Source organism: Trematomus bernacchii, unplaced genomic scaffold (assembly GCF_902827165.1).
Source record: "Trematomus bernacchii unplaced genomic scaffold, fTreBer1.1, whole genome shotgun sequence".
Classification (NCBI taxonomy): Eukaryota; Metazoa; Chordata; class Actinopteri; order Perciformes; family Nototheniidae; genus Trematomus; species Trematomus bernacchii.
The window spans coordinates 2,710,962-2,738,798 of NW_022987778.1; the positions used below are offsets into that span (position 1 = coordinate 2,710,962).

Consider the following 27,837-nt stretch of genomic DNA (forward strand, 5'->3'; position numbering starts at 1 on the left):
TTGTGGAGAAGTCAAGATTTCATACCCTAATTTATAATCCTACAGTACGTGGCAGGACTTTAAAGCTGCTGTTGAGTCACGGCAGCATTTGCAACATCACAGCTCAAGCTGTTCTGTATGCATGAGCGAGGGACATTTTCTACTTCCAGATCTGCGATGAAGAGACTAACTCTGTACAAACATCTAGCAGTGATGGTATAAATTAAAAAAATAAGCATTTTTATTCTTTAATTAAGAAAACAGATTTTTATTTACATAAAGTATTTGCAACATAAGGTATTTACAATATGAATCAATCATTAGGCCCTTCCCTTTCACATAAAAAGCAAGACTATGACAGAAAAACAGACTAATAAATAAACATGAATATTCAGAGCAACACATTTAGACTTGATTGTAAAATTGCTTATTTCAAAACACTGATGACATAATATCACCATTTTAGCTTCAGGGAGACTTGGGTGGCTAACATACTTTGATAAAATCATTAATAGGAACAATTTTAAACATCTTGGAAGAACTGCTTAGCTTTTCAACTCACAGCTAAACGTACCTATCATAATAAAATCTCCTGATTGAAACAGAAACAGCTGGTTAGGACAGAAAGAAGAAGTGCTAGTGGAGACTGAGAGGGACATTCATGCTCCAGCCTTTCAAGTGGCGCCTGAAAGACATCCTTCAGATCTGCCATCAAAAGCTCACAGTGAAACAGAACGGACAATGTTTTGTCGTTCAGTGCAGCAGCCTCTTCCTGCTGTAGGACCGTCCTGTGTCAGCCCGTCTGATTGGCTGGCTGAAGGGAGAGACCTCCACTCCCTCCACCTCTATCCTCCTCCCTGACACTGCTTCATCTACAGAGATAAGGAAAACATGAGGAGTGTTAGGTATGTAGTGTAACAGGGTATAAGCAGGAATCCTGAAGTCAAATGTAATCTCTTTCAAGACCTTTTTTAAGACCCTTCCCATACATTTGAAGACCTCATCGCCATTTGGAGTTCTAACCGGTTACATTAGCGACACACTTTACCTCACATTTACTATATACAGTATTGATTGTCCTTCCTCCTTATCTTCCAACCATTTGGACGCAAACTTGCATTTCCCCATAACGATGTTGTTTAACAACCGGCGTAAACGGAGCTTCGCGCGGACCAGGCTTACCTGGACAACTACAAATAACATTATTTGGTGTAAATGAGGCCACAACCATATGTTTTGATTTTAAAAACACTACTGAAACAATGACTTTATTATGAAAAGAGTTTATGAATTCTCTGCTGGTCAACTTATATATGAACTGCAGCTCTATATGCGATAGTTGAGCATCTTCCTAAAGAATACAAGAAGAAATTATTCTAATGAGCAAAAGTGAAAGATTACTTTTACTGATCATGTCAGTAATGTTTTAAGGTAACTTTATTCTCATTAAGTGGGAAAAAGTTGACAGATTAAAATAGTTTCACAACTGATTGTTATTGAATACAGTATGCAGTCAAGTAGATCTGGTTTATTATAATAACATGTATGGATATAACTTATATTTGAATGAGTTATTGCATAATCATAAATCATTAACAACAATGTGTTTGTTTTCTTAATAAAATCAAATAAAAAAAATGTGTGAACAAATGTGGGATGTTTCAAACCTGCCTGTGAGAGCATGGTTTGTTACCATGTGGCTCACAGCACTAAGGTCTTACCTTTAAAGTTGGGTGTTCTCTTACTAGCAGAGCCGGCTTTGCCCTCGAACAACAGCGGAGAGTGAGTGAGCGCCAAAATCCCACTTGCTGTCACCGGCTTCCTCACCGCGGAGCCGGGGGGAGTCGCTACTGTCAAGGTGTGGAAAACAGAATTGGTATAATAACGGTTTTATTCAGTAACGCATTGCAACAAATATTGTATTTTTGTTATTATTTTACCATATACATTTTTTAAGGGTGGCTTTAATTTACTACTTTTACAAGTTAATTAAAAACACATTTACTATAACATTATATTTGATTTCAGACATGTATCAAGCAGAACTATATCCTACTTGTTACAGCTTTAAATATATGAAAATGTTCTTGCTTTCCTCTCGTATCATTGCATATTTAATACGTGGTCAGAATATAGAAGCTGTTTTGAGTCAAAGTGAAAGAATTGAAGTGAGAATAAAACAACTAGGGATGCTCCGATCGCCAATTTTGGGGCCGATCGCCGGAATCAGTATTGGCCGATACCGATCGCCGATCCGATCGAGTGGGTGGGGCCTATAAAACTCAGTTAATGGGGCTCATTCACTGGCGCTTCCACAAACAACAACAACCAACATAATTATTACATTCAAATGAAGTACATTATTCAAGTTTACATTAACTTTGGATAATAACACGGGAGAAATGAGCGGAAGCGCTCTCTTGTCCTCTCTCCCCCCCTCTCTCTCTCTTGACAGCCTGTCAGTATCTCATGCAGCTCACTGATCCAGTAACGAGTGACCAGACAGTGAAGAATAAATATATGTATAACTAGTTTAGCTTGTTCCAGAGGTAGATAAAATAGCTAGGTGTGTTAGGTCTAACTCTTACGGCCCGTCCACACAGCGGCGTGCGTTGAAAGCTTCACCATTCACTTTGAATGGGGTGACGTCACTTTTCGCCGAACTGCATTGTGGGAAGCGAAGCGGAGCTTTGCTGGCGTGGCTCGCTGCAAAAGTTGAGCAATGTTCAACTTTTGAAGCCTCGGCAGAAGCGTCAGCCAATCGAATCATATGCCAGTACAAGCTCTAGCCAATCAAACCGCTGCTTGTGTGTCAGGGGCGGGAGATTCATGTGATTGGTTGTTGGTCGAGTTTCAGACACGCCCTCCGGCAAGCTTCAACGCACGCCGCTGTGTGGACGGGCCGTTAGTGTGTGTGTTTCGCTCCGCTCACCGGTCCGTCACAGCGGGCGGAGCTGCAGGATTTCTGCTTCACACACGTTGCATACCGCTATTTTACTGTCTTTTTCGGACACCATAAAATACTGCCAGACCGGTGAAGCCATTTTGGCGAGCTTGTTTTGGCGAGCTTGTTTTGCCGCGCACAGAGAAAAGTGCCATGTATTTTACGTCATGTGATCGGCTCTCCTGATTGGCCTTTATAGAGAGCACCGATCGATCGACAGTGTGAATATCGGCCGATCGATCGGAACATCCCTAACAACAACTGTCTAAAAGCTGCAAGCAATACCAAAAACCACAGAGTATTGCTTATTCATTCTCACTTGAACTGTTTTCTTTTACTGACCATTTTAGTTTTCACTTAATATAGCACTGTAAATTGCATGAAATTATGAGCCGTTTTGTTTTATGTATGTTCGTGTATGTTTTGTGTGTCTAAGGACCCTAGGAAGAATAGCCAATGCTCATGCTAGTGCTAATGGGGGATCCTAATAAAGAATAAGAATAGCACAAATGGAAAATGGGTTGACCCAGAGCATCTATTTTATCCTCAACAAAAAAACAAACATTTGAGCTGTAATGTTTGAACAGTAGCTTTACCTGACTTGACGTCTCCAGTCCCGGTGGCCCAGAGGATGTCTTCATCATCTTCTTCTCCCTGAGGATCAGCTCCACCCAGCTGCTCCAACCAGTCCTCCAGTGGAGACAGAGGATAAGCATCTGCTCCAGCTGGGGGAGACTGTTTGGAGGTCAAAGCTGATCCTGCTGCTTTGATGTTTGACGGCTCCTCCGTGTCCTCGACGTCCTGCAGTCTGCTAACTCCGAGCTCAGCTTCCTCTAACAACTCCCCCAGCATAGGCTCCATCTTCAGGCCCCGATCCTTGCCTCCACCCACCCCAATCTGAGCTCTCTTCCTGCGGGGCCAGCTGTTCAGGTTGTCTGGAGTGGCGTTACCTACGCTCTGTGGTGAAGGAGTGAGGGGGATTATGTCTGCTATCATGGGAGACATTGTTCCCCCAGGATAGCGTGTCGGGGTGTAGGACTGACAAATGAACGTTTGGACGCTTCCTCCTTTTCCAGGCGTGCTCTTTGCCGGGGTGACGTGAGTACAGAGAGACGGTGAGACACATCCCGGATCTCTGTGCTTAGAGAACAGAGCCAAGGGGCTTTCCAGCTGAGAAGGTTTCACACCAACTAAGGGGCTCCATGCTCCCGATCGAGGGCCTCCATCTGAGGCCGAATCGCCCGCGTTCATGGAATCTGTGCGTTTAATTTTGAGCTTAGGAACTCCCGATGTTTGCATTTCCATTTCTACCTGGTAAGTCATAGGGTTGGGGGTACCCATGCTCTTTTGACGACTAAGTTTCGCTGGACCTCTTGGGGTTGAAAATCGAGGGGATTCATTTCCGTAACCCAGACGAGCTGCAGCTTCCCTCTGTTGGCGGTCGGGGGTCTGTCGGAAACCATAGCTCCGGCTAGGTGTTCCCGGGAGTGCCGGACGTGATTTAGGAGACGACATGTTCGACAAAAAGTCTTCCCCGGACGTTGAGGTCTTTCGTGAAAAGCTGATGTTCATCTTGATACCTCCACTGAACTGAGTCTTGACAACCGCAGCATCGACAATGTCCATACTTTCATCGTCTGTGGAGTTCAAACGTGAAGAGTCAAGCTGGTGGGAATCTCTGTGGGGACTAGAGTCCCTTTCAGAGGTTTGTGAAGGTTCTGCTTGTACCTCGTCTTTTGTATCGGACTGAATGTTCTTCACCACAAGCTCACAGTGCTCAGCAGGTTCTGTGTTTAGTTTCGAGGGAAGATTCTCACTAGACTGGGATCTTAAGTTGCGTCTGGGGGTTGCAGCACCTTGACCAGACGTTGTTCTTCTTAAGGACTTTACTGGAGTCTTTCTTGATTTATCTGGTCCTTCTGAAATGGTAGAATCTTCTGCTGGAGCAAACACTGGCTTACATGGAGATGAAATGTTTACATGTTTGGCTGGAGTTCGTCCAGAACGAGTCACCATGCGATTAGGACTAGGAGTCTTCGAATGAGTTCTAGTGTTGGGTTTAGGTGACGGGTTGTGGTTTTGTGGTGGTGTGGATTGTGGAGGGTTAGGGTTAGGGTTAGGCATTTCCAGTAGACTGACTTTCTCAGGTGTTTTCATCCTGTCAAGTTTTTCAGAGGACTTTGGATTTGTATCCTGTGTCAGAAGAACTTTGTCTGGAGTTTCAGAAATCCTCGCCAGGCTCACTTGACAAGTCTTTTCTGGAGTCTTGAAAATGTCTCTTTTAGTGTTTGTGCTTTTGACAGGACTGCAGAACAGTTTGTTTCTCAGTGTAGGAGAAGAGCGAGATGCAACGCTCGGCGACTCTGGCACCTTGAAAGTACCGCTGCTCTCTGCCACTCGACATTTTCGAGGAGATGGAGACCATGTGACGCTCTTCTTGGGAGTCTGGGAAATTGGGCTATTGAGAACATGTAACCCGGAAGAGGATTCAACCAAGACCTTGATCGGAGTCCTGAGAATCCCCTTCAGCGGGCTCCTCAGAGGGCTCTCCTTAGTCGGTGTCTCGACCACAAGAGCGCGTTTGGCTGGAGTTCTGAATGGACTTCCTCTCAGAGCCATACCTACTTCACGAGAGCTTCCTGCTACTGGGCTTTGAGCAGCGGGGGAAACACGCATCCTGAACCGAGGCGGGGTTTTGGGGGATCCTGGGGTACGAGGGGTCCTTGGAGTTCTTGGTGTTGTGGTCCCATGTTTACCAGGTGACTTAGTTGGCGTTTTATTTGGACTCTAAAACAAACACACAAACAAAAAAGTCATTAAACCTACAATAACCAAAACATTTTTCAACTTCAACTTCATTACTCGGAAATGTCATGATGCTTTCCGTTCTGTATTTTTTCTTTGTAATGCTTCCAATTGACTTCATTTCATCTTTGTTTGTTGTGTGAATTGTATTCTTGTAAAGCGACTTTGAGTACTTAGGTGCTTTCACACCGGAGTACTTTTCCCGTTTAGTTCCGATAGTTCCTGGGATTTTGCGTTCACACCAAAAAGAGAACTTAGTTCATGAGAACTTTTCCCCCCTTTTTAGTGCCTGCTAGAGATGTGGTACTTTCCAGAGTTTGGCTGGGCGAATTGCAAACCACGGCCCGTAAAACTCGGAAACGTTTTTTGAAGCCGCCATTGTATTTGCTGGCATTAGCATTATTAGCATTAGCCCCGCGCACCAACGGAGAGAGACTAACTTACATGGGAGCGGTGGAGTGATGAGGAGGTGTCGGCGTTCTGGCGATTTACTGGGAGTCCCAGCAGCGTCTACTGAAGCCAGTCCCCAACTCCGGGGACTTCCGGCTGGGGACTTCGGGTGGCAGTATACGCCGTGAAGTTGTTTGTGGCCATGGGGGTACTAAGTGCTGGGAACTAAGTATGGCAAAGTACTTGTGAAAGCGGCTCTTAGGAAAGCGGCTCTTAGGAAAGCGCTATATAAATTAAATGTATTATTAACTTTAAGGGAGCGCTAACTAACTGTAAACATAACATCGACATATAGTCCCCTTTTTAGTTATTATGGCAAATTCAATATCCTCGTCGGACAAAATTCTCCTCGGTCATTTGTTTATCTACAGAAAGCGTGCACATATTTTCCTATTGGTTGTAGAGTAGGTCAAATTTCACTTGATCAAGATTTTATTTATGTACCTACTACTTTTCCTGAAAAACCCAGCTAAATACATTAAAGGAAACGTTCACCATCTTAAAAGTATGTGAAGATGGCTGAAAGAATACATATACTGTAATATAATGGATCTCCACATACTAATTTTACAAGAATAGCCACACAACATTCACATGAATATCTATTTTTAAGACATGCAGGTAAACAAAGACGTTAAAATGAAAAGATGCTTTAGTAATTTGCCAGTTTCAGGAAGGAAATCACTGTGCTCTTTAGTTCATTGTGTCCAGTAATTGTTTTGAATCCGTTTCCCTGTGGTAGCACATACTTAAAGACATTCAAGGTTCAAGGTTCAAGGTTCTTTATTGTCAATCTGACACAGTTACAGAGTAATTATGTAGTTGAAAATCTTATGTCACAGGCTTCTCCAACAATGCAACATAATAACAATAAGAGCAAGAGCAATACAAAAAGAAAAATAGTTAAACTAAAGTTATGATGTGGAATAGTACAATAGAGTCTATATACAAGTTATTGGAATGATATAGATAGATAGATAGATAGATAGATAGATAGATAGATAGATAGATAGATAGATAGATAGATAGATAGATAGATAGATAGATAGATAGATATATATATATATAAGGTATTAGATACATACTACTGAGTAGCAGATGAATGTTTGAAGTTGTTTTAACAGTTCAATTTTTTAACAGTCTCACTGCCCGCGGGAAGAAACTGTCTCCGAATCTTCTTGTCCTTGCCAGGATGCTGCGGTAACGTCTGCCAGACGGCAACAGAAAGAACAGTTTGTGGCTGGGGTGATGGGGGTCTTTGATAATCCGTAGTGATTTCTTCCTGAGCCGCTGGGAGTAAAGGTCCTCCATGGATGGCAGCTCCGTCCTGGTGATGTGCTGTGCAGTTTTCACCATCCTCTGTAAAGCCTTACGATCGAGGTCGGTGCAGCTACCGTACCAGGCCGCCATGCTGCCAGTCAGGATACTCTCTATCGTGCACCTGTAGAAGTTGCAGAGTATCCTGGAATCCATTTTGAACCTCCTCAACCTGCGGAGGAAGAAGAGCCGCTGTCGAGCTTTCTTGGTGATGGTGGTGGTGTGAAGAGACCATGTCAGGTCCTCAGTGATGTGGACCCCAAGGAACCTGAAGCTTTTGACTCTCTCCACCGTAGTCCCATTGATGGCGATGGGGGCATGTCCCTCTCCCTGCTGCTTCCTGTAGTCCACAATCAGCTCCTTTGTTTTGCTGATGTTGAGATGGAGGTTGTTATCCAGGCACCAAGATGTCAGGTTTTCGACCTCCTCTCTGTACGCCGTCTCATCATCATCGGTGATCTGGCCGATGACGGTCGTGTCATCAGCAAACTTCACGATGGTGTTGGAGCTGTGTGAGGCCACGCAGTCGTGGGTGAACAGGGAGTAGAGGAGAGGGCTGAGCACGCAGCCTTGAGGGGCACCGGTGTTGAGAATCAGGGTGGAGGATGTGATATTTCCCACCCGCACTGCCTGGGGTCTGCCCGTCAGGAAGTTCAGGATCCAGTCACAGAGGGCGCTGTTGAGCCCGAGGTCTCTGAGCTTGATGACCAGCTTGGAGGGCACAATGGTATTGAATGCTGAACTGTAGTCAATGAACAGCATTCTCACATATGTGTTCCTGTTCTTCGGGTCCAGGTGTGAGAGGGCAGTGTGGAGGGTGAGGGCTATGGCGTCGTCTGTGGACCTGTTTGCTCTGTAGGCAAACTGCAGGGGGTCCAGAGATTCAGGGAGGGAGGAGGTGATGAATGATTTGACTAACCGCTCAAAGCACTTCATTACGGTGGAGGTGAGTGCTACTGGGCGGTAGTCGTTGGGGCAGGTGATGATTGTCTTTTTCGGGACAGGAACAATAGTGGAATGTTTGAAGCATGTGGGGACTACAGACTGCAACAGGGACCTGTTGAAGATGTCCGTGAACACCTCTGCCAGCTGAACTGCACACACCCTGAGAACACGGCCAGGGATGCCATCAGGTCCAGGAGCCTTGTGTGGGTTAACCCTTTTAAAAATGATTTACACACATCTGCCCTATTTAAAACAAAAGGGCAGTGTAGCTCCTGGTCCCTCTGTACCTCCACAGCCTGGCTGCTCTCAAAGCGTGCAAAAAAACTGTTCAGCTCATCTGGGAGAGATGCGCTCACAGACACTCCCGCAGCACCCCCCGCTGCTCCTTTGTAGTCAGTCATTGTCCTTAGTCCCGCCCACATATTCCTAGTGTTACAGCCTTTGAAGTCAGATTCCACCTTCTCTTTGTACTGTCTCTTTGCATTTTTAATTGCTCTCCGGAGATCATACCTAGACTTCCTGTACTCCTCCAAATCTCCCGCTGTGTGCGCGATAGTGCGCGCTTTCAGCTTGCCACGCACATCGCCGTTTACCCAGGGCTTTTGATTTGGAAATGTCCGTACAGAAACCTTCGGTACCACGTCATCGATGCATTTCCCAATGTAGCAGATGACAGTGTCCGTGTGTGTGTTGATGTTATTGTCCTCAAACACACTCCAATCCGTAGATGCAAAGCAATCCTGCAGTGCAGCATCTGACTCCTCGCTCCATCGCTGTACTGTCTTTGTTATCGGTCTGTCCCTTTTAAGTTTCTGCTTGTACGCAGGCAACAACAGTAGTGAGATATGGTCTGATTTGCCGAAGGGAGGGCGAGGGAGAGCCTTATATCCATTCCGGAAAGGGGAATAAACATGGTCCAATATGTTTCCCCCGCGCGTCGGGCAGTTGATGTGTTGGTAATATTTTGGCAAAACCTTCTTCATGTTGGCGGTGTTGAAATCTTCCGCCACAACGAACGCCGCATCTGGCCGTGAAGTCTCGGTCTTATCAATAATCCCAAACAGCTGATCGAGTGCCGTGTTGTTGTCGGCGAGTGGCTGCGGGGGGACATACACTGCTGTTATCACAACAGATGTGAATTCCCTCGGCAGATGGAAGGCCCGACATGAGATCATGAGGTGCTCTAGATGTGCGGAACAGTCCGATGAAATAATCTTCACATCTGAGCACCAGTTGTTGTTAGTCATTTACACACACACCGCCTCCCTTACTTTTCCCCGAGTTTGCAGTCCGGTCCTGACGAAAAATAGAGAATCCATCAGGGACAATGGCGGAGTCCGGGATAGCGCGGTTGAGCCAAGTCTCAGTGAGAATTAACACGTTACAGTTCTTAATGTCCCGTTGAAAAGCAATCCGACTTCTGAGTTCATCTAGCTTATTTTCAATGGATTGAACATTAGCCAGAAGAATACTCGGAAGAGGGGGCCGATTCTCTCGTTTCCTCAGTCTGACCAGCAACCCGGCCCGGCATCCGCGTTTTGTTTTGTTCTTGCGTCTCTCAGGTAGAACAGCAACAGGTAGCCATGGTGAATCTCCATTGTCTGTCGGAGGGTTATTTTTGTCCACGAAGTTTCCACGAAGTTTCGCAATAGAAGAAGTTCCTCTCTGCTATATTGTATGGCAGAGTAGGTGCGGTCGGCTAGCATGTTAAAAGTAAAACGGCAAAAGAAAAAATAAATATTCAGACTGTAGAAGTACATCCACTACTACAGGGGTGTCCAAACTTTTGTCACGAGGGCCACATACAGAAAAATATACGAAGGGCTGGGCCACTCACTAGAGCACATGTGTCAAACTCAAGGCCCGGGGGCCAAATCAGGCCCTTGGTAGATTTAATTTCAGCCCGCAGGATAATTTCTAATTACTATTAGATCTGGCCCGCTGGTATATTGCACGCACACCTTCACTCAATCCTGAGGATTTCCTCAGCTCAGAGCCTGACCCCAAACATTGATGAACTTGCACCCAAGATGAGATGAGAGAACTCACCTCAAACACACTGGAGTCCAGGCGGGACCTAGTGGCCCTGGTGGCAGTCGGCGGGTCAGAAAGACGACTCGGGGACTCAGCCGCCCCGAAGAGAAGTCTCATGGGAGATCGAACCATTTTTACGTTTATTCCACTGATCTTTCCATCGCTGAGAGAGAGCTGCGAGGCAGAGAGAGCTCTCTCCAGGTTGCGCGAGCGAGGTTGAGAACTCGAGTAGAAGACGTTCGAGTGTCTTCGGGCAAACTTCTTTATTCTTGGGCTCCTTCTTAGGTCTGGAACAAAACCAAAAAGCACAACAAGTAAGTTAAGGGAAAGACAATAATTGATCAAATGTACAAATATAAAATGTGAAGAGAATTCAGAGTATCCAGTTTGTTTTAATCTTAAATTGCTATACACAAGAATTAGTTAATAGCTAATGTAAGTAATTCAATGTACCGGTAAATTGGTTATGTTCATTGAAATGCTTAAATAAAAAGAAAACGTAAAAAACGTAAAACTCTTGCTCGGTTTATATCTCTGATTATTTTCTTAATTTCAAGAAACAACGGACACTTTCTTTTGTTCTTAACCCTCCGGTATCACTGTGGACGTTTTTGTCCATATGGGTCATTTTTCACATTTCATTTTGCAATAACTTTGGTTGTGTTGGTGCAAATGGCCTGATTTTTTGTAACAAGGCTATTTTCTCGATCTATTTTGGAATTCCAATTTACATTTTTCAAATCGGTCTTTAATTTACTGTGTAACAAATCGACTACGCTTATTGACCATTCGAGACAAAAATGTCCGCTGCAAAAGACTTTGATGAAAACATGACTGCCTTTTTGTGCACGTTTTTCATAGAAAACGCGAATTCATGGTTTCAAACTGGCAGTTAAATCCTGCAGTTAAATCCTGAAAATGATTTAATATTTGGTATTTTTGATCAGGACTGAAGTTGATTTAACCCCAAAAAGTTTTTTAAAATATGAATCTGTTGTCATGTTATAGCAGTTTTTGGAAGTGGACATTTTTGTCCTGAATGACTAATGTGAGTTTTTTGTTTAATCTGATTTTGTGCAAAAACTCATAATGCAAAAAAATAAATGTTGTTGCTAATCTTTGACATATCCAAGACTGTGATAAAAAAAAAAAAAAGCCATTCCCCAGATATGTATTATATGGAAAATAAATCATTTTCTCTGTTTTTATCATGAAAAACAACAGCGATTTCATTCAAAATGGCATTTAAAGGGTTAAAATCCTGAAAATTATTAAATATTTGGTATTTTTGATTAGGGCTGAAGTTGCTTTAAAGATTGAACCCAAAAAAGTTGAGAAAAAAACCTTTAATATAATGTTATTATCAAAGTTTTTGGCAGTGGACATTTTTGTCCCAAATGACTAATTTGCGTAGTCCAATCGAATGATACCGGAGGGTTAAACAAAAGACAAATACAGGATATACTTCGAACTCCATGTAAATATACATTGCGTGGAAAATAAAACGATTTGATAAGATACCATCTGCAGGTTTTACTGGTGACTCTTCCACAATGCACTCCTCAGTTGGGACAGATCTCCTAAAAATGAAAACATGGTAGGTTACAATAGTTTTTTTATTAGTAATTTTTTTTTAGTTATACAATAGAAAAAAAAAACTCAATAAATCTCTTTAAGGCAAACTGTCGATAGATACATACCTTCCCATTTTCTGCCGGTATAGCAGGCGATTTGACCCTTGCTTGTGGTGCGGGGTTTCACACACTTTCTTTGTCATAAGTTTGTGTCGCTCTGAAAAGGAAGATATTCCTTTGAGTTACGGTGTTGAATTCATCACTGAAAAACCCCCCAAAACGAACGCTTTCAAACTCTCAGTGTATATCTGAACATAAATACTGAAACAAACAAACACCTTCTGATGAAAAGTGAGCTTTCATTGCCTCATTTACAATATATTTTCTTTTAATTAATTTGGTTTACCTTCAGATTCAACAGATCTCTTGCGTTTCAAACCTTCCACAGCGGACACAGACTGGCTCCTCGGCATCTTGGCTTTCTTTGAAGGGGAAACGATCTCCTGGTTGAACAGATTTCGTCTCACCTTAGTCACCTCTGTGGACATTTAGAATATGGTCTGGATTAAAGACTGCATCTTTAAGTATAAAACATTTAACAACTTTCTAGTTTGCTTCTTTGTGGAACAAGAGCTGAATTCATCTTGGATTTGAGTCAGTGACATGGTCTTCTTAAAAAAGGTCCATCAGACTAGGGCTGCACGATATAGGAAAAAACTGACATTGCGATATTCTTTCCCCCTGCGATATATATTGCGATATGAAAAAATACAGGAATTGAATAAAAGACAGTTTTTTTTGTCCGCAAACCATCCTTTCTTGAACTTTAATGCTATACAATTGGTATTTTTTTAACGATAATTAACCGGATGAAGGATTTTAGTCACGGACTTCTGGATCTTAAGTTATCAGAGCAACAAGCTGAGCTAGCTCGGTTATCCTGCTGTGATCTGATCAAGAATGGTTGTGATTGGTGGTTTGCTGTGCATGCAGAGCCTGCATGTCACTCACTCAAGTACCCCTGACATGAGAGCCGCGCGAGTTTTCCTTTTGTAGCAAGCAGCAAAAGAATTGTAACACGACGTGTTTGAGTTAATTTGCCTACTTAAAGGTGGGGTAGGTAAGTTTGAGAAACCGGCTCGAGATACACTTATTGTTATATTCCATGGAATGCTCTTAACATCCCGATAGCAATGAATATCTGAAGTGCTTTGACAAAAAATCCATAAAAAAATGTCATCTGTGGAAGCCGTAGTACTGTAAAAAGCACGACCAATCATTTAGCCGGCCCGGCTAAAATAACTGGATGGCCTACCTGCCTGTCAGCCTTCCATCTGTGCACAAACTTATCTCGTGCCCTCATTGGTCATGTGCGCGTTCGTGTGTGTTGGAGGAGGGGCTCTGTAAGGAAGTGGCAGATTTTTTCCGGCTGTGTATTTTCAAATTCTAGCACACTCGAGCTGGTTTCTCCAAAATTAACTACCCTACCTTTAATATTGCGCATGTCACTTCCGGGCAAAAATTACGGCTCTGCCAAACTTCTGGGGGAAAACAAAGCTGTAATTTGAATGGCGGTCAATACAAATTCTGAAGTTTTTGCCAATCCGATCAGAAATGTAAGAAAACCGTGGATTTTGGGATATTCAAAGAGCCCGATTACGATGGCCAGACAGGCAAACAATTACATTAAATCATTGGAAATCGACGATCGGGCTCGATATATGGTTAAATATAGCAGTAGGCGATCGATGTCCATAGATGAGAGTAACATCTACGTCACTTTACGAACCCGCCCACTTTTGGGGGAAACCAACGCTGTCATTTGAATGGCGATCGAGCCTGAAGCCACAGAGCTCTTCTGTTACTGTGTCTGTTCTTAGAGGAAGTACAGAAACACTGAACTCTGGATTTGTTTTAATGTTTGAGGTGCAATAAACGACACAGTAGCTTGTTGGCATGATAAAACTATTATTTTCCGCCTCGCTCATGAGAGTAACAGCTGGCGAAATTACGGCCTCGCCTACTGATTTTAATTTAACCATATATCGAGCCCGATTGTCAATTTCAAATGATTTAATGTAATTGTTTGCCTGACTGGCCATCGTAATCGGGCTCTTTGAAGATCAGAAAATCCACGGTTTTCAAAAATGTCTGATCGGATTGGGAAAAACTTCAGAATGTGTATTGGCCGCCATTCAAATGACAGCGTTGTTTTCCCCCAAAAGTGGGCGGGGCCGTAATTTTTGCCCGGAAGTGACGTAGGTGTTACTCTCATCTATAACGCGATTATCGTCATGACACGATATATCGTGCAGCCCTACATCAGACGTAGGCCTATATTTGGCCACAACTGTGAATGATTACAACATACATGAGCAGACTAATGGCCTGAAGTGGGTTATTCTGTACAAGTGGTGTACGTTTTCTGAGGATGTTTTAGACACTCCTTCAATAACAGACAGTCCCCGTTCTTCATTAGGAAGCAGGCTACAAATGCTTGATAGCCAAACGAACAGAGGAGCTTTTCTCATAAAAGCCGTCAGACTTTTGGTATAAACGAGAAGTTGTGCCGGTTGTTTTTAAATGAGTTGTAAAACAGAACATACCTTGAGTATCTTGCTTCTGAGGTGGAGGTGGAGCAACAGGTCTCTCCAAAGCAACGCAGCCCTTTGATTTGGACTAAAGAGAAGACAATAAAGATGGTTAGACAATCTGGATTAGATAGTTTAAATAACCATGTAACATATATGAGCAAATGTCCTCTCAAGTCTATCAGTTGGATGATGTGAATTTGAGAAAGTGTTCAGAAGGAACTACATGTGAAAGTCTTTATGCCTTTAGACGACACTTATCTGGTAAAAACTTAAAGAATCTGTATCTTTGTTTGCAATAATTTAATCACGATGAAGTATTTAAACTTGTTTTTGAAGAATGCCTTTCCATTCTTTAAGTAATATGTGTTGTTATTTAGCCATACACCACTTGATTTCTACATGTATATTCTGTTTGTGCTCCATACCATGTGATAGGGGTCCTTGGCCGCATGAAAATAATGACAATTTGAATAAAACAAAAATGACAAAATAATACAACAAAGAGATATTTATAAAGATATTAGCTGATCGAAGTTGTAAATCAGATTAATTATCTATAGCCATCTTACAGCTCTTGTTGTCTTTTTGGGGATCTCTATTTGGCGAAGACTCTGCGATGATTCAGTCATACTGCGATGACGAGTCAGCATCCCACTCCTAAAAGAAAATAAAGTCATGGACATACGTACATCTTAAAAAATTGACATACTTACATCTGTCATGGACATACGAACATCTGTCATGGACATACGTACATCTTAAAAAATGGACATACGTACATCTTAAAAAATGGACATACGTACATCTTAAAAAATGGACATACGTACATCTTAAAAAATATTTTCGTCCTGGCTTTATCATAAAATTGATACAGAAATAATAAATGACTGTTTCCATTCAAGTGATTCATATAACAACATCATTATCATCTTTACTGAAATGTCTCTTTTATTGTATTAAGGAGCAGGTCAGATAAGATTTTCTTCTCCCTGCTCCTTTCCACCATGCGCTATAAAAAAAACAACCAGTATAAGTGTACATGTTTTGTTTTAAAATAACTGCCATGTGTGGAATAAATACATCTAGGATTCCTGATGTCATAACTGCACAAATGTCAATTCGTCACACTGCGCCCCCCCCCCCCACTCACCTCCTCTTGCCGGGGGAGCGGTTCCTCAGGCTCTGCAGGCGATCTCTGCCGTCTGAGAGCAGGCTGTGTGTGGAGAGAGGAGGGGAGGAGGCCGAGGGAGAAACGCTGTCCTTAGTAACCGACTCGTCGCTGAAGAAGTCGGCGGGCAGAGACGCCACCAGAGCCTCAGGGAGCTGCGTGCCCAGACTGTGGTACACGTCTGCCAGCACTCTGGGGACAGCCGTCAGGAACCTGCCAGGACACAGAAACACCAAATATTTAAACAATCACAGATAAATGATATTTGGATTCAAATTGAAAGTGTTAACGCTAACTAAAATGCATGACGTAAAATACATGAGACTTTTCTCTGTGAGCGGCAAAACAAGCTCGCCAAAATGTTTTTTAAGGTGTCCGAAAAAGACAGTAAAATAGCGGTATGCAACGTGTGTGAAGCAGAAATCCTGCAGCTCCACCCGCTGTGACGGACCGGTGAGCGGAGCAAAACACACACTAAGAGTTAGACCTAACACACTTAGCTAGTTTATCTACCTCTGGAACAAGCTAAACTAGTTATAATTATATGTATTCTTTACTGGATCAGCGAGCTGCATGAGACGATACTGACAGGCTGTCAGGAGAGAGAGAAAGGGGGAGAGAGGAAAAGAGAGGGCTTCTGCTCATTTCTCCCGTGTTATCCAAAGTTAATGTAAACTTGAATAATGTCTTCATTTGAATGTAATAATGATGTTGGTTGTTGTTTGTGGAAGCGCCAGTGAATGAGCCCCATTAACTGAGTTTTAAACATCACTTTAAATGGAAGATCCCCATAGGCCCCGCCCACTCGATCGGATCGGCGATCGGTATCGGCCGATACTGATTCTGGCCATCGGCCCCAAAATTGGCGAACGGAGCATCCCTAGTTGCTAGTACAGGAAATTCTAAATAATTACTGTAATTTGTTACAAAACTGAACCAGATTTGTAACAATTTTTCTAAAGACATTTTCAAGAATACCAGGCGTTCATTATTTCATATTATTTATCTGGGAGATAACAAGAGAACAAGTATTATTTCTGCAGCCCTTACCCCGGCAAGACTTCGTCTCCGAGGAACCTCTCTACGACAACGGGGTCTTTAGTTAGGGAGATTATCCTGAGCATGTCAGCCACCTGAAGAACGGGAGAGGTTAGAGTGCACTCTTTAAATATATCTCTACTGTGAACTAAATGCATTTCATCAAAACACACATTCAAATTGTGAAAAAGAAATAATGATATGGAACATTCAATTGAGATGATTTCCACACTTTATTCCAATTATCGTTTCAGACTAAGAAGACGGCCAAAGACAGCCAACAACTATTCTTTATCAGTAATCTTTAACTTCAAGAATCTCACCTCCTCTGCCATCTGATCAACATCCAGTGATTCAGACTGCTTTGCTGAGAAAAGTCTGCACAACTCGAGCCTCAGTAACGCCTGCAGTTTGCACCTAGAGGACACAACCAGTGACATTTAAAACGTTTATTTGACTTCAGAATACAATCAAATCAAGTTTTATTTATAAAGCACATTTAAAAGCGATTTTTGGTCGAGCCAAAGTGCTGTACATGTAATAAAAACACATTACTACAATCACAATAAAAGACAATCAATTACAACAGATATATATATAAAAAAAAATATTACCTTTATTTCCTATACCAGACAATAAACACACTTACACAACCCCAGAAGAGAGCCATTATAACCACAGCCAACTGTTAAGTTGCAGGTCAATGAGCTAAGTTTGACACCTTTTAGATATCAAAGATAAAACACAAAGATTGAAAGCACTCACTCGATGACTTTGCCATCAACATCAGCAGCCGTGCTATAGAGCTGCCGGATGGACTTGCTGGTCTTGAGGAGGTGCTGCTGGACAATCTGAGAGGTTTTTACCTGCGAAGAAGAAGACAACATTTTAGATATGCAAGATAATCACAGTACAACTGTCCACTGTATTCCGACAGTGGGCATGCACATCCTGATAAAACCAATCCGACAATGTACCAAAATGAACTAAGAAATAGTTTTGAGAACAGAAATCACGTTTGATTTTCCACAATTGTGACGCACAATCATCGACCGACCAGAGTTCCCGTTAGAATATTTTTTCGCCGGTCAACATGTCCGTTAAAGTTTAAATCTTCCGGACAAAATGAGAAAAGTTTCCAGTCAAAGGTCTTCTTTGTTATTTATTGAGCGTTAAAACAAATTGATATGATTCGATATTAAACAAACTAATTCTAGTAGATAAACTACATTGTTAAAAAGTGTACTGTAACTTATAATAACACGGGAATAATAAACGGAGCGCTCTCTTCCTCTCCTGACAGCCCGTCAGTATCATGCAGCTCGCTGATCCAGTAATGAGTGACCCGACAGTAAAACTAAACATATCTATAACTAGTTTAGGTAGTTTGAGAGGTAATTAAAATAGCTACGTGTGATTTTCTAACCTGAAGTGTGTGTTTTGCTCCGCTCACCGCTGCAGGTGATCATGCAGAGCTGCGTGTCGACTCGTCAGCAGCAGCTGATCTCTCTCTCCCGTCAGATTAGACTTCACTAGCGTTTATGTCCATATCGATCAGATCTAGCTAGTTCTAGCTAATGATATGACTACCTGCTTATCAAAAGACACCTAAACAGTAAGCGTCGCTATGCAACCGGGTGAGGCCGCAAAGTATAGCGCAGCATTATGCATTTGTTTACATGCCCACCGGAACCCTGAGGCATTACCAACAGATCAACGCACAATCAACCCATACAGGACATCTCTTTCTCCACATTAAGTGTAGACATTAGTTGACTCTTCTTGTCTGTCACATACTCTTCTTGTCTGTCACATACTCTTCTTGTCTGTCACATACTCTTCTTGTCTGTCACATACTCTTCTTGTCTGTCACATACTCTTCTTGTCTGTCACATACTCTTCTTGTCTGTCACATACTCTTCTTGTCTGTCACATACTCTTCTTGTCTGTCACATACTATTCTTGTCTGTCACATACTCTTCTTGTTTGTCACATACTCTTCTTGTCTGTCACATACTCTTCTTGTCTGTCACATACTCTTCTTGTCTGTCACATAAGTGGCGCAACTGATGCGGTATTGTGCTAAGGGGAAATTATTTTGACCGGACATTTTGACCGGAGATTTAGATTTGCCGGTCTTCAGCATATTTTACCGGTCATAGTCCGGTAATTACCGGCTAACGGGAACTCTGCTACCGACAAATAATAACCAGCTGTTAAGATGAAAGTGGGTCAGGTCAGAAGCTGGAGGTTCATTTAAAGCCACGTGTCTTACCTCCAGGTCAGATCCGGTCCCAAAGAAGGTCTTCACAGCAAACAGCAGCTGCTGGACACCGGTGAGGAGGGACGAGTCTCTCTCTGCCAAAGCCTTCTCGTAGCTGCTCTTCAGATGGGACAGCAGCTCCTCCTCACTAGTGAAAGCTTAACAAAGGACGAAGATACATTATTTAATTTTAGAACATGAGGAGATCTGCTTCTTCCCGACATCAAGGTGATATTTGAGCAGTCAAGTTTAACACTTACTAAGATAGACTGGGGGAATTTGAAAGGATGTGGGGTCCAATGGTTTCGTTTATAAGGGGGGCGGTCGGCTGAGATGCATTGCACAAACAATCGTTTTGTAATGGCTTGGGTGGCACTGCTCGGGGAGGGAAGGGTTGGGGGGGTAGTCTGGGCTCATTTGCACCCATTAAGTTTATTTATTTATTTGTATTATATATACTATTTTGTATGTTCTTTCCCACTATGATTATGTATATCATTAAGTATGGTATTCCTGTCATGCTATGTTTTTTCTTTATTACTTCTTGTTCATTTCATTTAATCGTTTATTTAGCAGGGTTCTCTGTATTTGTTATGTTTGTATTATGTGTAACGTTGCTGCCTTCTTGGCCAGGTCAGCATTGAAAATGAGATTGTATCTCAATGCTTTTATCTGATTAAATAAAAAAATAAAAAAGGGACAATGCACATTAATGAACATTTGAAACATTAAAAATGTATCAAGCGTAACAGTGCCAGATTTAGCTTTGAGCTCATTTACATCCGCAGCCCCTCACATAAAACATTTAAGAAAATTACATTTTACAAACATAGCAAAAACAAAATACATGATATGCAAAAGGTGCAAAAGAGCAAGAGCAGCATATACAAGTATTTATGACATGGTAATACACTATAGCAGCAACGACATGTAAAGTGCAAGAGAAGATACCAGAGCTACATACAGTGCAAGAGGAGATACCCCTGCGGTAGCGGTGATTGCACATCTGGTTGTTTCTCAACCACTCTTTGAGTTGACCTTTGAAGCTATTGAGAGTGGGACAATCCCGTAACTCAGTTGGGAGGCTATTCCACAAAGAGCTGCCTTTAATGGAGAGGACATTTTGTCCAAAAGTGGTCCGTCTGCGGTGGACTTCCCAGTCTCCTCTGGTTTCTGACCTAGTGCAGCGTCCAGTGTGTTTTTTGTGGATGAATTCCCCTAAGGGAGGGGGGGGCCAGTCCATGTAAACATTTATTAAAAAAACACATACTTTTAAAAGACTTAAAATGGTCAAAACTTAAGAAATTGTGTTTCTCTAGGATGGTACAGTGGTGGTATGAATAAGGCTTTCTGTCAAACACCTTGATAGCTCTCTTGTGCAGCTGTTCTATGGGTTTCAGGTTTGTGGCACAAACAGTTTGCAGTTTGTCAGACAGTATTCAATGTGGGATAGAATCATACAGTGGAGGTATGACTTTGCAGCATTGACAGCTAAGAAAGGTCTGATTTGTTTAAAACGTTGCAAGTTGAATTTAATGGTATTGAATACTTTCTTAATATGTTTCTTAAAAGTCAAGTTCGAGTCCAGTATGACTCCAAGATACTTGAACTGGGAGACTAGTTCTATTTCTGCTCCATTTAAAAACACGTTGGATCCTTCGATTTTGACTGGTCGTTTGCTGAACATCATGCATGCTGTTTTTTTTACGTTTAACTGTAAGCAAATGTTCTTCAGCCAGTGTTGAACCTTGTCCAAAGCTTTTGAGAGACAAGATGCGATAATTTCAGTGTTCTTCCCGTGTACAAAGATGACCGCATCATCGGCATACTCAGGACATACATTAGGCAAGTCATGAATGTACAGTGAAAACAGTAATGGTCCTTGTTGGCTGTTCTGTTTGTCTTCTATGTTGAAAAAGGGAAGCATGATTTCCACAAAGAAGTCTGTACTATTGCTTACACTTTGTATGCTTCTTTTCAATACAAATATTTAAAAAAAAAAAATTTAAAAAAAACTTTAACACTTACTGATGGTGCTCACTGCTCCAGATTTGTTCCTGTTACTGGTCCTTGTCTTCTGTCTGTCGGCCCCCCGGCCCTCGGCCCCCAGCTGCTCCTCCTCTGCCTGATCCTTTTGGGCTTTGACATTCAGCCGTGCCACATTCAGCATCTGCAGGGAGCGGCTCATGGTCTTCATCTTCTGCTTCACCGGTGTACGCTGGGCGCCACCTGTAGATCAAAGAAGGGACATTATGAGAATTTTTACATTATATTATGCTGCGTTCCCTCAGGTCAAGATCTAAATAGTAAAGTACTAGAATTCTTCTATTTTCTCACATTTAAAACATTACTTGTGTTAAAATGGATACTTCATTTCATTTCAAACCTTTATTTACCTGATTGTCCCTTGAGATCATAGATCTCTTTTTCAAGGGAGACCTGCACCTACTTGGTGACTCCTATGACTGAAATGCATCTCTTATGGTGCGTTCACACCGGACGCGATGCGATGTTTGGGGGTAGGCGCGATTACATGTCAAGTCAATGCAGAGACGCGGACAGACGCGAATTCGCTCCGACGACGAGCATGAAGCGGTGGATGCGAATGCCGCGGCGCGATTGAGGCGATTGGCGGGGGCCGCGACAACCGCTCGAGTTCAATTTTTTCAACTCGAGCGTCAAATTCGCGTAACGCGATCTCGCGGTAGCCAATCAGTGGTGAGGATATCAGCCTGCCGTCACTGACGTAGAACCACAAAATCAAAACATCAGCCTTTAGCTGTTAGCTGTTAGCACTCAGAGCTCACAGCTCTTCATATCTGTTCAGAAACTGGACAAAAGAAGAACAAACCACAGACTGTCTGTGTCATGGTGAATACAGTCGCTGGTTTATTTATGTCTGTAGGACGTTGTTGTGAGTGTGGACAGAGCAGATACAATGTTAGTTTAGCCTGGTCGATCCGATCTTCATTCAGAAAACAAGCATCTTAAAAGGCTTTTCGCCTGCCGTCTGTCTGCAGACTTGTCAAAGCATTAATTCATGGTTGTTACTAACCGGTATCAGTATGTTGTTACTTCGGCATCATTTAGAAACGTGTATCAAAATTTAATCGCGGTAAAATATGTTCATTTTGTTGTAGTTGTAGCCCCCGAGCCAGCGCGTCTTGTTTGAATGATGCGAGTAAACACAGCTGACAGCCGCGGTGAAACTCCAGCGTTTAGAGCGAAGCGAATATTCGCATCGTGTCCGGTGTGAACGCAGCATTATGCTTCTACAAATATCCCAATCTTGATTAAAACTGAGTTGAGGCTTTCTCACGTTTCTTCTTGCCCTTCTTGGTATCTGCCCCTTTGGATGTTTGATACAATTCAGCCAGCCCACCCAATCAGCTCCTGCTGTACGACAGACAGCTCCCCCTCTTCTTTTGACTCTGGCACTGCATCCAGCAACCTGCAACAAAGACGCTCAAACATCAGGACTTTCTTTGTAACATGATTGAATGTGTTTAATATAATTATTCCTTCAAAAACACCATATACAAACTCTACAATTAAAATGAAATCTTACCTCATCGACTCCATTAAATGAGAACTCACTCCTGACTGGTCTGACTGAGGGAACCAACACTCCAACAAGCCTGTTGTCAGCGGTCGACGGCTGACTTCCTGCTGAGCCCACTCCGGTACCTGATGATCTATGGGTTGGTCTGAAGAACGAATGAAAACAAAAAACAGTCATTAACAACTAGCAATACAACATTACCTAGAAATATAACTATCCTGCTACCATTTAACACCTTTAAAACTTCCCTACCTCTAATATTTGAATTTCAATTAGTAATATAAAGTGATAGGAACTTAAAGGTAGGGTAGGTAAGAATGGAGAAACCAGCTTGAGTGCGCTAGAATTTGAAAGTACGCAACCGGAAAAAATCTGCCCCTTCCTTCAGACTTCCTTACAGAGCCCCTCCTCCAACACACACGGACGCGCACATGACCAATGAGGGCTCGAGATAAGTTTGTGCACGAGATGGAAGGCTGACAGGCAGGTAGGCCATCCAGTTATTTTAGCCGGGCCGGCTCAGATGATTGGTCTTACCTACCCCACCTTTAACATCAAGGCAAATACGACATATATATGTTTTTATGTATCCTTTATTAAGCTAGAAAGGTCCTATTGAGAGACAATATCTCTTCTTCCAGGGGGTCCGGGTCACAGCACACCTGGACTCAAACAGCCCAATATAAAAAAACGTATTTCTTCCATTACATATGAAAATGGAAAATGTACCTTCCTCTTAGAGTATACAAAAATGTAACCAGTGAACTGTGTGCTCTTAATAATTCAAAAATCTATCTAAAATATTTTGGTAATGATACAGGAAGAGTTTCTCTAGGATTCACATTTGATGTTTTGCAACCTAAATATGTTCCATCCTTACTAGGGATGGAAGGTACCGTTAAGGTTTTAACGGTACTACTACTTTTATCGATACCGCTTATCGGTCCGGTCTTTTAACGGTACTCTTATCGGTTCTTTTGGAGAGAAAAAATAAGGTAAACTAACTAAACAAATTGTAAACAAAATTAACATTGCTTATTATTTAAATTAAATACATAATATTTCACATCAAAAGAAACAACAATGTTTTAATAAATGGTATTAAATAATCTGATGACAGAACTGTAAACAGAATGGCTGAAACCTTAACAAAATAAATAACTCAGTTACCTCTAATCATTAACCCGTGTTTGTATCATTGAGTTAACTCCGTGTGTTGCTGCTAGCATACATAATACCTGACGTGGAAATGATACTCGTGGATGGGGCTACAGAGCTACTAGAAAGACAGTCGGTGCATTTCTCCGTCTGGATGTGGTGCACTTTTGCTAAATGTTTAGACAAATTGCTCGTGTTACCGCCCTTACATGCTAAACTCTTATTGCACTTTTGGTAACGACTAACGAGCATTGTCCACATCGAGGCGGGTTGAACCACACCTCGGAGCGCTTTCTCTCCGCCATCTCCTCCGTGTGTGTGTGTTGCTGCATGTAGCAGCTGCGTGTGTGTAAACTGCCCCGCCCCCTCACACACAGACGGGGGACAGAGAGATCTCTCGTCTGGATTGGAAAGATCGAAAATACTAAAAATAATCATAGACGCATTTTGCAGTCTTTTTGCATATTAGAAACGGAGTTGGCGACACTAAAACTGCAATATAATGTTCGTGTAGCATAATACATATGACATATTTTTTTACATGTCTCCAGTACCGATAAAAAGACCGATAACGTCGGAGCTTAACGGTACCACGGTCTTTAATAATTCAGCCCCGGGGGCCCGTTTAATACCGGGGCTCGGGACCCATCCCTAATCCTTACCCTCAACAGTGTCTCCATCCTCCTCCATGATGTCATACACTACTCCCAGGACGCTGCTCACAACATCAGGCAAATCAGCCGATGTTTCTGATGTGGCAGGGGCAATGATTTCGCCGGTTAGGATCTGGTTGTTCTGGGCGACTCCAGACTGGAGAATGGTGAGCAGAGCTGTAGTGTGTGACAGCGGGGAGAGGACAGCCGAATACACCAGGCCGCTGTCTTTCACCTCAGACAGCTGGAAGAACAAGCAATATATGCAAGAAGAGGAAAAAAGAGAATTAGTAAATGCCCACAGATGAAAGTTTCATAACAAGATTTGTGTACAACCTGCTCCCAACCCCGGTATCTCGACACCCTTTAAATCATAGTTATTGTGAGATGATGTGTTGAAATCAAACAAAAATTCAGTACAATTTGTACTTCAACTTGTCCTTGTATCAAACAGGATGTTATTTACTATATGCATAGATCTGTGTATAGAGATCACACTTGTGTGTAACAGCCCTGTGATCTCACCATGTGCAGAGCACGAGCAGACAGCTCCATCAGGAGGTGCTGGAGGGCAGCAGCAGCTCCTCGCTCCTCACTGCCGCTGGAGCACTGAAGCAGCCACGACTCTGTGGAGCTCTGCGTCAGAGAAGAGGCATCCCAGCCCTGCAGCACTGCTTTCAGACACACTTCCAGCGACTCTGGGAGAAGCCTGCGTCTGCGAGACACTGGCTCTACCGTGACGCCACAGATCTGTGTCATGTCACCTGGATGAGTAAGGAAAAACACAACACATTAAAAATAGCATTACTTTGCCAACTTAAGGTTCAAAGGACTCAATTTCCCTTGGGTGATACTTATACATTTCATATCATTTCTGCTGTTGTGTAACAAATACATTCGTAGCACCGTTTTAAATGTAAATCTCAACACGGAGAAGATACAAGACATTGTTATGAAGCCTCTTGGGTCTGTTCTTTATGTTTATCCAAATGTTTTTTGGTTTGTACACGGGGTCTGTGTTATCTTAGGCAAATACATATTTGCAAAGAAAAAAAGTCAAATCAAATGTATTTGAAATACACACACACAACACAACACTGATCACTTTAACATCTCCACTATTTTGGGCATGGCTGAGTCATGTAGATGTCTACTTCCATGAAACTACTAACCTTGCTCCCACTGCAGAACACCACCTGTGACAGGAAAAGCCAGGCGGTGGAGCCTTTCAGAAGACAGGAGGTATCCAACGTTGGACTTGAATGCAAAGGTCTGTCTGCTGAAGCCTGAGTCTGGCTTTTGAGTGGAACAGAGATTCAGCAGAGCAATCACAGGGATCACTCTGCCACCCAGCTGAACGAGGACCTCGGACAGCTTCTCAGCGCCAACATGATCCTCACACTTCATGACCTGGAGGGAGACAAAATATCAAAGGTGCTTGAATCTGTGGAAAAAGTGACATCCTTTTAACAGCCACTTTGGTAAGTAGCTGCAGTGTTTGAGGTTGATGTAGATTTATGGTATGATCTGGCTATTTCTGTTTAACCCACAATATGCTGAATCCTGTTTCTACGACATAAGAAGTAAACTAACTTTTTTTAGTACCTTTTATGTAGGTTTGCTGAGCTAAATCATATCAAACAATAAAGTGAGAAATTCAGGGCAAAGTCCAAATAAACACCATTTATACTTACTGGTATACATGTATTGTGATTTTGTCACATTGTTTTTTATGACTCAATGGTTATATTTTAAACTTGTCAGTACAGTACAGTAACAGTACTCACCTGGACATGAGATCTACTGTCAATCCAGTGCAGCACAACCTGGCGCTGAAGCAGCATGTCGTGAAGGCCTCTGGGTAATATTTGATCTGTCACATCTGTAGGCAGGTCACTGTTTCCCAAAGAAAGATAGTCCACAAATTGTGACCTGGAGCGTGGACACTCCGAGACAACAAACACCAAATTCCTCCCCTTGCTGGAAGTCTCATCCTCCAATGAAACACTGGGCTTTCCAGCTTGGACAGACTTCCTCGGCCTGAGAGACAGTTTGGTGGGAGAGGTGATGTCTGGTCTGTCCCACTGGAAGTCCAGCAGGGTTTCTTTGAGTGCATTGTGAACACAGGCAGAATGATTGAATTTCTGCTTCTGCTTTGACAGACACGATTTATCCTTCACGTCAACCTTAGCTTCAAACTCTATTTCAAAGTCCTCAAAGGTCTTGTGACGAAGCTCCTTGAAGTCTGACCCCCTTGATATGAGGCTTGCACTGCGGCCAGTCTTGGATTGGAAGAATTTATAACCCCAGCGCACTTTGTCAAATCCATATTTGTAGCCGAAATGCAGCAGGGTTTGTAATATTCCTCGTTTCAACAGATGACTGTTGACATCCAGTTGCTCTCCTGACTCGTGATCTCCATAATCCACATCGATGACGAACACCAAGTTGTGTAAAGCCATGACTTCAGATGAAGTGTGACAGAGTCCTTTTACTCAACCATTAATAATATAAATGTATTTGTCATTTCTGCGGTCATTTCATTGCTAACGAAGGCACTTCATGTTTCCTGCTATTAAGCTAATGTAGCTAGCTAGAGTAACAACAACATATTTCAAATGATCTTCCGTTAGTGTGGTAAACGAGTAGCGCTCGCCGTTTAATAAAACAACCTAGCCAGAAATGCATAAAATAAACACCACCGAGTATAAAAAGCTGTTAAAAAGGGCATAAAGTTTAAAATATGACGTTATACCCGTACAAAAACTCCTCCATATTCGCCATTTTCTCGTGGCCGTCTCTGTCCTTAACCGTTCGCGCTCCAAGAAGGGGAGCCCACCCCTTCGCTGTGATTGGTTACATTCGGTTATGACATCAAGCTTATTGGTCGAAACAAGGCGTAAACTAGCCGTTGATTCGCTCAAGTCTCCTGTTAACCTTTTTATTGGGGGACGGCACTGTCAATCAAATCTTAGACTGTATGGCAAATGAACTGACGCCACAACTTGCATTTAAATTTTAAAAGCTTTACTTGTTGGAAAATCGTTATGTAGCCGTATTTTCAAGATGTGACAGGTAACTTTAGGATCAAATAAATACTTCTGCCCTTCTCTGAGTTAGAAAGTGAACTATATCTATAAAGTTAACGTAATCTGTACAGCATTGTGTAATACTGCTGTATTCAGAGCATGTAGCCTACTGCATGAAATAGATCCAGACACCATAACAGCAAAGAGAGGTGCAAAGACATTTTCCAAAACGACACTACAGATTTGACAAAGCTTACCAGCAATAATAAGAATGGACAAATCAAGGTAGACTAATATTAGGGTGAGACATAGGCTACATGTCAG

The 27,837-nt window shown here is 42.5% G+C and overlaps 1 protein-coding gene across 1 annotated transcript; it reads right to left on the bottom strand.

Annotated features, from left to right (window-relative positions):
• Positions 1-202: 202 nt before the first annotated feature.
• Positions 203-27,284, bottom strand: ticrr (TopBP1-interacting, checkpoint, and replication regulator). Its single transcript, XM_034149292.1, is given in 22 exon segments — positions 203-851; positions 1,701-1,829; positions 3,520-5,710; positions 10,490-10,761; positions 11,996-12,054; positions 12,175-12,265; positions 12,455-12,586; positions 14,655-14,727; positions 15,212-15,299; positions 15,793-16,023; positions 16,861-16,943; positions 17,172-17,265; positions 17,614-17,714; positions 19,124-19,269; positions 21,140-21,340; positions 22,431-22,494; positions 22,496-22,562; positions 22,680-22,818; positions 24,494-24,728; positions 25,010-25,248; positions 25,657-25,894; positions 26,272-27,284. Coding segments are annotated over 22 exon segments (5,667 nt in total). The 5' UTR covers positions 26,947-27,284; the 3' UTR covers positions 203-732.
• Between the last annotated feature and the right edge of the window lie 553 nt (positions 27,285-27,837).